Consider the following 10,961-nt stretch of genomic DNA (forward strand, 5'->3'; position numbering starts at 1 on the left):
TTAGGAATCCTAATGTCAATTTAGGATGATGATGATTATTACAACAAATAATTTATTACTAAAATGTAGAAGATTTAATATATGCCTCTAATATAATGCACAGTTTGAACACCAAGACTGCACTTTAAAAAAAACGTAATTAAATCAAAATGTATCGCACACAAAAGTTGGTTTGCAGTTGCACGTAGAACTACAATGATGTTAAATTTATTTATATCGCCATTAACACAGAGAACTTTCTAAGAGCTTCACATGCCCACAGTTGACAAATATCAGTGACATCCATTGATCTTAATCCCCAGGAGAAAGAGAAAAAAGTAAACAAAAAATGTCAGTCAGTTATTAAGCACGTTACAAACGTCTGCATTAAAATCTGTGTAAATACTGTTTTAAGTGCCTTCTCTATGCCCTGTAGACATTTCATCTAAGAATACACCTGCAGGGCCGGCTGGCCCCAGCCAACCCGGTTCATTGACAATTTACATATGCTCAAAGAACAGGCATCCAACCCAACCCAACTATTTTCATATAAATCATTAAAAAGTAAATTGTAGTGAAAAAAACCCCCCAAAAACATATTTTACTCGCAACGACGTAACAAAAATGGGCAGTATGGTTTGTTGGCATGTTCAAAAACATTACCTAAAAATTTAAGTCTGTGTGCATGTGACAATATTCTGCTAGCGTTAACAATTGCATGTGTGACTATGAGGGTGACACTGTCGTGTCCCTGAGTGTGCGTTTCTATGAGATGGGACTTAAATAACCTAAATAACATAAATAATTATGTAAATGATTCAAAAACAGCTTGTGTATCTTTTGCTAAATAACCCGCAATAGCAGAGAGGTCATTTTTGTTAAACCACACTTTAAGATTACTCACCTTATACATGACCATAAAGGGGCATTAAATTAAATTTCACTCCTTTGACCTTAATTATTGTCAAAATCAGGAGATGAAAAACAACAATAAGCAATATGTTGAGGGAATTCTGATCAACTTTATTCATGTGTCAAGGAAATATTGTAAGACCCTGAAAACAGAGGCCGAAAAACAGGTGTCATTTAGGTCACAGCACATTAGATCATTTTGTTGGGCTTGATGCGATCATCATTTGATCTTTTTTGTTTATTTTTTTACTTTGACTTGCTGCACGAGTGCTGCACGACGAGTCAACTCCAAGAGAAGCCCTTATTTCTCCTCAGCGTTATGTGAAGTCACATTTTTAGTGTTCGTCATTTAACCGGTAGCACCGTCATCGGCTGCTCGAGTCCTGCGCTGCATCATTCTGCGGTAAATCGAGGAGGTCCTGGATCCTTTTCAAGTCCCGTTCCACCTCCTCAGCCTTTGAACTCACGGTCAGGTCGCTTATCAACTCCTCCGTCAGCTCAAGTCGTGCCGACCTGATAATCACCAACCGCAAGTCAAAAATCAAGACACTGTAGCACCTTGTCTATCTTTCTGACAGTCACAGAGTTCAACTCACCACTCTGCAAGTTTCATCTCGTAAGTCTCCCTGCGCTCTCGCCGTCGCCTTTCTCGGATACTTTCTCCCGTCACTGACAGCATGCTGATGATCACAGCGCCCGTAGGAATCCTACAAATAGAATTCATTGATACTTGGATGACGTGTTCCTGCTGCATGCCTGAAGTTGAAAGTTTGACATCCTGTTTACATACATACATAATATTAGGGCTGAACAAGTAATTAAATTCAAATTGCAATAGCAAAATGACAGTTTTAAATGGCCATGATGGTAGCCATGATGGTGGGGGACAAAAACTGCAACCAAGTCATCTACGGTCTTAAGAAGTATGCACACTGTTGATCAACTGGACTGGATGCGAGCTGGCTGTCCATTCAATCTCAATTACAGCACGTTTGGACCAATCTGATGTGATATCTGGAGCGTGATATATAGCTTAACCTCCTTTCACGTCTGCTCTGCCTGCACCTGCCTATTTGCACGTCAAACTCTCCAGGTGGCTGGTCACTCGGGTACACGTTAACGTGGGAGGAGGTGGCGGCGACGCGTGTGTGTGTGAGATGCCAGTCAAACAGACAAAGTCCAAGCCAAAAGCAACCGCATCTTAAATCTGACCCACACTTCTGTTTTTCAATATTGTCAATCAGGTTTAGTTGTCAGGTTATGGGCATTTTCGCAAAACTGGGACTTGGTGTAAAAGTGAGGTCGAGACAGTCCGCCACGTGATGGCAGCAGGGGACTTCACAGCGTTCGGCAGGCATCATTTCACATGTTAAGTCGAGTGGACCCATGCTATTTACGGATAATAAAAAACAAGTCTATAACTGACACTTATGTATTGAAAAAAACAAAACCTCCCAAAACACACACACACACACACACACACACATATATATATATATTTTTTTTTTAACGTGTGGACGTCTGCCCACAAAATGTATGTGTGTGTGTACACACACACACACACACACACACACACACGCACACACACACACACACACACACACACACACACACACACACACACACACACACACACACACACACATATATACATCGCTGAAACTGGCTGAAACTATTTGATAAATGTTTTCATAAATCTATCGATCATTGGTCAGTCCACACGTGCGGGTTTTTTCAACTTTAGTGTTGAAAGTAGCTTGTACATTGAAGATGTCATGTTAATGGTTGAACAAATATGGCTTTTGGGCAGGAATCCCCATTAATGGTTCTGGAGGTCCAAACATAGACGTCAAAGTTTACCAAACATTCACAATCCTACTTGTGCGTGCAAAGCTACGGGGAAAGCTGCTGCAAATGAGCGCAAGTGAAGCATTAGTCCAGGAGACGAGAGGCTGGAATAACAGAGAAGATAGAGAGAAGAGGGGCAGCTGCCGCCTTGGCCGGCTGCTCCGCTCTATTAGCCAAGCCGCAGTACTACTCCAAGGACATGAGCGCCTCTGGCAGCCAGCGCAGGGTGAGGACATGGGTCGGGGAGGGGAAGGGAGGGGGAGCCTCAGCTGGGGCACAGAGGGTTGCTGGAAGGGCCGCAGCTGGCTGCCAGAGTGCTCATTGCTCCCAACCTCTGTCAACATGTACAACAAACGTGAAGAGCGTGGCGTTATCGGCGTGAAAGAACGATGGGCTGCTTACCCGAGTGCTGCTCCGATGATGGTGCCTGCTACTAGGCCTCGCAGGCCCAAGTTTAGTCGGAAAACCCCTCCGGTCACAGCTACACTCGCCACGCATGGCCACACAGACACAATTTTTTTTTCCAAATCACAATGATTTATATTTTATATTCCATTGTGTAAACAACATAAAAATGCACAATTCGGAATTTAACGAGCATCTTAACGAGGATTTGTAGCATTTAACAATAGTGGTTCCACATCATCAACCAACTTGAGTACTTAGGATGGGCACAATTCAATTGTTTAACCGAGAGCATTTAGCTTCTCTAACAATATGAACCACCATTTGGGGAGCATAAGAATCCATCAACTCACCTCCAGCTGCAACAAAATTGCCGAGGGTGTACTTGTCACGGTAAACTGACAGTCCTGTGCTTACAGAACTGGAGACAGGACAGAGAAACATACGGAGACACAACATTACCATCAATGATCTGTTTTTAATCCTCTGAGAAGTTCCCGTGATGATGTTGCCAAACTGGATTTACGAAACAATGTGGTGATGAATGCCGGTGTCATAAATTGGAGTGTAACAATTCAGAATTGACGACAATGTGTTTTGGGTCACATCATTTGGTATCATCAAAACTGAAAATGTCCGTCAACTACGGCTGAGCAGTCGATCCAACCTTGCTGCTCTAATGAGTTTGTGATCAACATGCAGACCTGATCGGATTTTTTTGACTTACTTGAACAAGGTGACAAAAGCAGCAACTCTCCAGCTCCATCGGAGTCCATATCTCACAAAACCTCGGATAGCTGCGTTGTGGGCCAAACGCTGATTTGACAGAACACACAGAAAAGGGAGAAGTAAATAAATAAATAAATAAATAAATAAATAAATAAATAAATAAATAAGAGAGAAAAAAACAATGGTCAATGCGAACATTTTGAATCCTATCTGAACTCATTGCTGCTGTCAACACAAACAGGGGTTTTATTTTCAAATAAAATTTCCCCCACCAGCGCTACGCTCCCTTACCACTGCTTCCACACGACTGGTGTAGAGTTCTGCCTGGCTCAGCTGGATGTAGCGCTGCTTAGCGTGGCGAGCTGCCGGCAGGCCTCCGTAGATCAAGCCCGCTATAGCGGCCACAATGCCACTTTTTACTACGTTGGTCACCTCCTCTGGATAACCCTGAGTCACACTGAGGGGGACGGCATACAGTGGAGGTCAACACGGCATTCAAGAAAAAATTGTAAAATGAACACTTTTGGCAATATTGTTCTTCTCGGTGATGCTGCAGCGGTTGTTTGAATATTTAAAACCACCGCAACATCAATGCTATTTCTATGAGCCGATTGATGACATTTCACATGCATCAGCATTAAGATAGTGGTTGGGTAGAACATTCTGGTATTTGTATACATTGCTTATTTGTAAATGTCAGCTGAAGATGAATAAACAGCAAGCATACTTTGTTTCATTTACTTGGAGAGCTGCGCATGCTAGTCTTCCTTTTTTTCTTTGTTGGAACAATTTGTGTGTTTTGATGTTTGAATGTTTTCGCAGCATGCAAGAAGAGCACAGTTACGTTCATTCATTCTCTGTGCTGCTTAACCTCACAAGCAAAAATGTTTTTCAACTAGGGCAGGTGTGGAATGTATCCCCTGCCACACACGGTTGGTTGCTATATTTTTTCTCGACAGAGGAAAACTGTAAGGTGAAAAGACAAATAGAAAAGCACTAACTCTTTTTGAAAGAGATCCTTAATGCGGTCCCAGCCCGTGTCTGGGAAGTCTGGCTTGCCTATGTTGCTTGGCAAGGCGGGGGCAGGGATAGGCTGCGGAGGAGCCGCGCAGGTTGAGGAGGGAGACGAGGGCATCTGCGCGGGCTGGGCAGAAGCCACGTCAGCTGCATGGACCCTGGGGAACAGGGGGCAGAAGCGAGGAGGTTTGGCGCTCTGGCTCAGGCCCCGCACTGGCCCGGTGCTCAACGTGCCCCGAGGGGCCAAATCTGCCGGTCGCCTCCGAAGGGTGAAGCCTGTTGTGGGCTGCTCTGGATGCATCACGCTTCAGCTGGCGTTCATGCTGTGGCGCATAGACACAAACACATGGCTTACAGTTGCCGCTGCAGCTTCAAGCACCCCCCCCCCCCCCCCCCCTCCATTTCAAAACAAACCGCCCCATACTAAAGAGGCTGTCCAAATAAGCAGATGTCAAGTGGTGCAAAGTCTTTAAAAGCATGTAGGCTCGGAGCTATACTTACACTTTTTACTCTCTATATGGCCTTGCAGTTTACATGGTAATAATACAGTATGTGTTCGTATGGAGCATGGTGCATCCATCCTTTTTTGAAACTGCTCAATTAGCAGAAGAACGTAATAACGGTGCAATAAGTGAAAAGAATTTGACCAGTATTCGCTGGGAATAATGACTGAGCCCTGCCGCTGATAGAAAAAAAGTCTGTGAGCAATTGGCGGCAACACCAAAATTGTTATATTACTACGTATAGATGACATAAGATGACAACAAAACACTTTTCATTAAATACTGGAGACCAGAGATATGCAACAGGCATCCTGTAGAGTACAGGACCACACTTCAAGTAGCCCCTTGAATAATTTTCCTCCCCATGTTTTTTACAAATCCCACAAAATATTCAAATATGCCAATCCGCAAGCGCTGAACTGCGAAAATGCCAAATGTCCATTTACCATTTGCGAGATCACCAGTCAGCACTAAATGGCGGACATGCCTTACTTGCACCTACATCAGAGATTTGGAATAATATGCAGGATGACTGTAGCAGTACATATGACTAATGATACCCCGCCCTCCCCACCATGGGTGCATGGCAACAAAACGCCGCTAGATGACGCCAAAGCACTATTTAACAGGCGACATGGCTTCTTTGCACATTTTCAAGTTTTTCAGAAAGGCTAGGTTTATAGTTATGGTTTAGGAGACAGATAAAGAAGTTAAAGGACTGAAAAATTGGCCACAACTTGATCGATCTCGATTTTTGCCACAGAACGGTCTCCAACGTTGCTGTTCGCCCTGACCGAGATTTGAACCGACCTAGGGCAGATGATCGAGTTATCCATTGACCCATTGATGGGTCTATTATAGATTGCATGACAGCTAAACAATATGTAAGGGAGTTCTACTATGCAGCACACGATACTGTGCAGGAAAGAGGAAAACATGACTGGACAGAAAATACAAGTGGAAATTATGTACAGTATATGTATATATATATGTAGTGCAATTTTTTGTTTGTTATTTGTGATAAGATCGAAACAGCAGAAACTGGGGCCATGCACCTACCTACCATATATCTTAATATTTTCATTCAAAGACTTTGTTGTCATAAATGCACAAGCAGCTAACGTCTTGGTTAGCTTCAAAAACGTAACTTACCTCAAACACGTTAATACTCCAGTCCCGTGGATATGTGGGATCGGAGTGGGGGAATTAAATGAGTGATTTAATTAATTTGCGTTACTATTCCCCTTCAAGAATTTGCGCATGACATCGTCCTTGCTTTTTCACGACCTCTCACCTTTGAGCTTTTTCTTCGTTTGTGTTTAATGGCAGCTGACAAACCTTCGTATTGCATTACTGCCGCCAACTGGACGGACGTGGGATAGAGCTAATGAGTAATTAAAAAAAAAAATGAAATGAATGCATAGAAGTGACAAAAGCACTAGCACTCTGTACAAATGGATATTTGTGTAAAAAAAAAAACTCAAATAAAGTAGATGTACTGATTGATTAAAATGGACCTATTTCGATTAAAAAAAATCTCTGCATAACTTCCATTGTGGTTGTACTAAAATAAAAATACCACGTTACATTTTGCATGCCGTTTAGGAGCTGGCCTATCCATATAACCTTTGTTTACCCAGGCAAGATAAAGAAAATATTCTGATTTGCAATGCCGACCAAAAAAAAACAAAGCAAAATCATGTTTCCATAACTGCCTAAATTGTTAACTGATGAAAAAAAAGTTAAATTTGTACAGTTGTTATTATTTTTATTTTAGAGGATTGTTTTTTTATTTTTCTAATATCAGAATCTACATCCAATTAAGCTCCTAAATTGTCGTTACTCCATCCACCCTGGTAAAACAAAAAACAATCTGCAAACAGCATGAGTATTTATGCAGTAAAAACAGTATCAAACAAATTCAAATATGTACCAAGTAAATGCTAACATACAGAAAATAAAGGATGCCAGGTCAAGTATGTATTAAATCCTCCACAAAAAAAAAAAACATCTACTATTTAAAAAGCTAGAAAACGTTCTACACTTGACCAGATACATCACCACAGCTGCTTGGTCAAGTAAACAAAACTATAATGTGAATACTACAACATATTCAACGTATTGTTTCACCTTAAATGTGGGCTTTTTTAGCTCCCCCAAGAAATGAGAACATTGGTGGAGCCTCTAATAGAACAATTGCATTTGTTAAAACTTGCTTGAACAATTGTACCGTTTACAATCACAGCCTGACAGGTCCTGCATGTCCGGCCTTGTTCGCTAACCCTTCAATCAATCTCTACTTTTCCAAATGCATAGGGGGTCACTTTGAGTGCCCTCCGCTCCCTGGCCTAATCCCTTAACAGCGCACTGTATAGGAAGTACATTCGGACACAGCCGGTGTCTTCATTATAGCTCTGTCTTGCCGGGCTTGTGCATTATCTGACTGTAGTTGTTGCGTCTTTTGGGTCGATAGGTAAGAAGCTGACTGAACTCTGTGAGGAGTCGCTCCCAGTAGCAGGAAACATCGTGCATTTGCAGGTGCTCCAAGATGAACTCCATCCCTCTGCAAAGAGCAAATGAGAAATAACAATAAAATATGTGTTTGGAGACTCAAACGTCAGTGAGCAACAATTACCTTATGGCAATTTCTTGTGCGACGTAATCATTGTCTTTAACAAACTGTAGTAAGTCTCTGTGAACAGAAGGGATTTTCAACATGTTAAATTGATTTATTAAAGTACACGCATATATGTTTATGACAATACTTGACTTGTTATTGACATTGGCCAGTACCTGACATCAGAGAGATCCTGCTTCACCGGGATGTAGTGCACCCAGGGCTTGAGCTGCGGGTAGAAAAACTCTTGCCATTCGTCCCCCACGTGAAACACCAGCGAACCGCAAAGAAAGAGATGCTTGAAACGAAAGCTGGCAGCCACTCCTCGAAAGTTGAATAAATACCTGAAGGGGGAAGAAACAAAATGCAAGCCATTCATAAAAAATAATAATAATAAAAAAAGGATTCTGATAGGAAACAAACCCTTCTATGACAACTCATGCAAGCATGGAGAGAAAACAGGCAGAAAATATGCCTTACTTGTACTTGCAGTGTTCAACCAGTGGGATTTCTTTGGCTGGTGGTCTCCCGAGAGTGTCCTAAAATAAATAGGTCAACATTTGAGACATAAACAAGCAGTGCATTTTAAATTCAGGTGACGGGTAGAAAACAAATGAAGAATGATGAGACTCTGACCTTGTCAGACTTCCAGGCCTGGTTCTTTGTGTATTCTGCATCCACTAATTCTGGCATCTCTCGTGAAAGCAGGATCAGAGGGTCACGCTCTGGACTTGTTCTACCAGGCGAGGAAAAAAAATGAGCAAGATGTGTTCATCACACCATACAACGGAATATTCTGGTCTAATAATAAATAATATTTTGGTCCCTCCTCTAATAATAAATAAGATTTTGGTTGTCTGACTCCAACCAACTACAGACATGATAAAAAATATATAACTTGGTGGGGGCAATGAAAGTAGAAACAAAAAACAGTACATTACTAAGCAAACAAAAAGAAAACTTACCTAGATCCTCTGAAAAAACCTTTGGACTCTTTCTTCTGCCAGGGCCACTGAGCTTCAGACCTAAAACATCATTATGCCTGCCTTCAGCAAATGCACACAGGCTACAGAAAGGAAATCTTAAGTCTTACTTTTTGAGATCATCCCTCATTAGATCCCATCTTCCAAGCCCAGTGGGATATATGGGCCACACAGCAGGGCCACCCTCCCAAAACGTCCACGCTGGGTACATGATGTCCTGGTAGTCTGAAGTCTACTCGTGCACACACACACAAGGTTGCAAGTTTCTGGGAATTTTCACAACTTTCCATGGGAATCGAGGCTAACCTTACTAAAGGAGAAAATAGGCAAGGCTGGTTGCACCCAGTTGGGCATTTGAGGATAATCCCTGACATTTACCACCATCTCCAAATCGGGTAGCTTGTCAATCACCTGTAATATGAAATGCTCAACGCCACTGCACCTGAAGACACAAAAAGAAACCACACTTTAAAAACAGAAACTACACAATTGCGGCTCAACTGGATGTCGGTTACGAGGCAGAACGGACCTGGCTGGAAACATGCAGTTATGTTCCCTGTACAATTTATGCCCAATGATCTGGTAGTGGGTGCCCATCCCTCTTTGGACCGTCAAAGACATAACATTCTCCGAAATTCCTCCACGAAAGGGAGCCAAGTCTTGCTGCAAGACCCTGAGGTAGAAAAAACATGTCAAGTAAAAGTCATAAGAATCATACCACTCTTTGCAGGTGATTAGATGACTGATTATCACACTCACTCTAGATGACAACCACAGTTGTCAGAGTCACACCGAGTATATTCTCCAAGAACCTTAGATATCATGTCCCTTATTGTCAGCTTGCCTGGAGCAAGAGAGAAATAGCAGAGTAATGCATGAAATTGTACAAGTTTTCCGTAACAATTTATTTACAACAAATAAGCTATTTTTGTTGATTTATTCGTGCAAGCAAAATGACAGGAAGAATATTTATGGTACATGCTTGTGTACTAGATGGCACTATGTACAATTTGTGTATCCATCCACCAGCTGCGGTTCATAGGACAAAATATATTTGAAAATTATATTTGTCTTCAACTTAACAGGACCATATTTCACTAAAATAAGTTTTTCTTTAAATTTACTATGATGTGAAAAAATGTTCACGAGATTGATTTTGTACTCTTTTATTTTATGGCTATACGGCGATTATAAAAAGTCTACACACCCCTGTTCTTTTAGTGTTTACTTGTTTTCATTAGACCATAACGTGGGTTTTTGAGATTTACTTTTATTTTAAAAGTTCTATAACCATGACTACATTGTAACTGGATAACCATCTGAGGCAGAACTCACGAGTAAACAATGTCACCACGATGAGCAAAACAAATAGAAAGTAGAACATTAAATGGGTCATGTGTACTTCGATGTGTAATAATACACACACATAAAACATGTAAATGTGACAAAGTGGTTATACTTTAGATGGGTTAGTTCGGTGCTAGCTAGCTAGCTGGCTGGCGGGCTAATGAATGACAAAAGGTATCAAGGTGGCGAAAACGACCGTCAGAAATAGTTTTAACTAAACGCACAAAAACAAAGTCACAACATAGTACCTGCTTCACAGAGCAAGGACAAAATGCACACTTGCAGCACAAACACAAAAATCCACAGATACCACCGCTTCATTTTCCTCAATATTAAAGCTTTGTCTAAGACTACAAGAGGCGTGTATTCATCTGGAATCGACTACTTTTCTCTGAGAACAAGAATTACGGTAACGCGCACGACAAAACCTTCTCTACCGTAAAGTCTGATCTATGAGCTCAAACGAGTTTCCCAGAAAATGGAGCCTCTTATTTAATTAAATTAAATTATTGTTCCCTCCCAAAGACATACTACTAATTTCAGAGCGCAAAAAAAAGCTCTGAAAGGACGAATTGATAGATGGCTAGTTTGATGGATGGACAGATGGACAGCATCATCATG

At 41.6% G+C, this 10,961-nt stretch overlaps 2 protein-coding genes across 2 annotated transcripts; both read right to left on the bottom strand.

Moving 5' to 3' along the window:
• Window positions 1-981: 981 nt before the first annotated feature.
• On the bottom strand, window positions 982-6,696 carry timmdc1 (translocase of inner mitochondrial membrane domain containing 1). Its single transcript, XM_088360540.1, has 8 exons — window positions 6,546-6,696; window positions 4,875-5,213; window positions 4,165-4,330; window positions 3,872-3,960; window positions 3,498-3,565; window positions 3,142-3,220; window positions 1,488-1,598; window positions 982-1,404 (listed from the first exon to the last, which is right to left on the bottom strand). The coding sequence occupies exons 2-8, from the start codon at window positions 5,189-5,191 to the stop codon at window positions 1,257-1,259; spliced, it is 978 nt and encodes a 325-aa protein (XP_088216666.1). The 5' UTR covers window positions 5,192-5,213; window positions 6,546-6,696; the 3' UTR covers window positions 982-1,256.
• Window positions 6,697-7,267: 571 nt separating this feature from the next.
• poglut1 (protein O-glucosyltransferase 1) lies at window positions 7,268-10,927 on the bottom strand. Its single transcript, XM_088360528.1, has 11 exons — window positions 10,589-10,927; window positions 9,753-9,837; window positions 9,523-9,666; window positions 9,300-9,435; window positions 9,104-9,225; window positions 8,976-9,035; window positions 8,647-8,746; window positions 8,491-8,549; window positions 8,187-8,354; window positions 8,029-8,085; window positions 7,268-7,956 (listed from the first exon to the last, which is right to left on the bottom strand). Exons 1-11 carry the CDS (start codon window positions 10,659-10,661, stop codon window positions 7,800-7,802), a joined length of 1,161 nt encoding a protein of 386 aa, XP_088216654.1. The 5' UTR covers window positions 10,662-10,927; the 3' UTR covers window positions 7,268-7,799.
• Between the last annotated feature and the right edge of the window lie 34 nt (window positions 10,928-10,961).

The sequence above is a fragment of the Syngnathus floridae genome, chromosome 2 (assembly GCF_059516105.1).
Source record: "Syngnathus floridae isolate MCC-2025c chromosome 2, RoL_Sflo_1.0, whole genome shotgun sequence".
NCBI classification, from domain to species: domain Eukaryota; kingdom Metazoa; phylum Chordata; class Actinopteri; order Syngnathiformes; family Syngnathidae; genus Syngnathus; species Syngnathus floridae.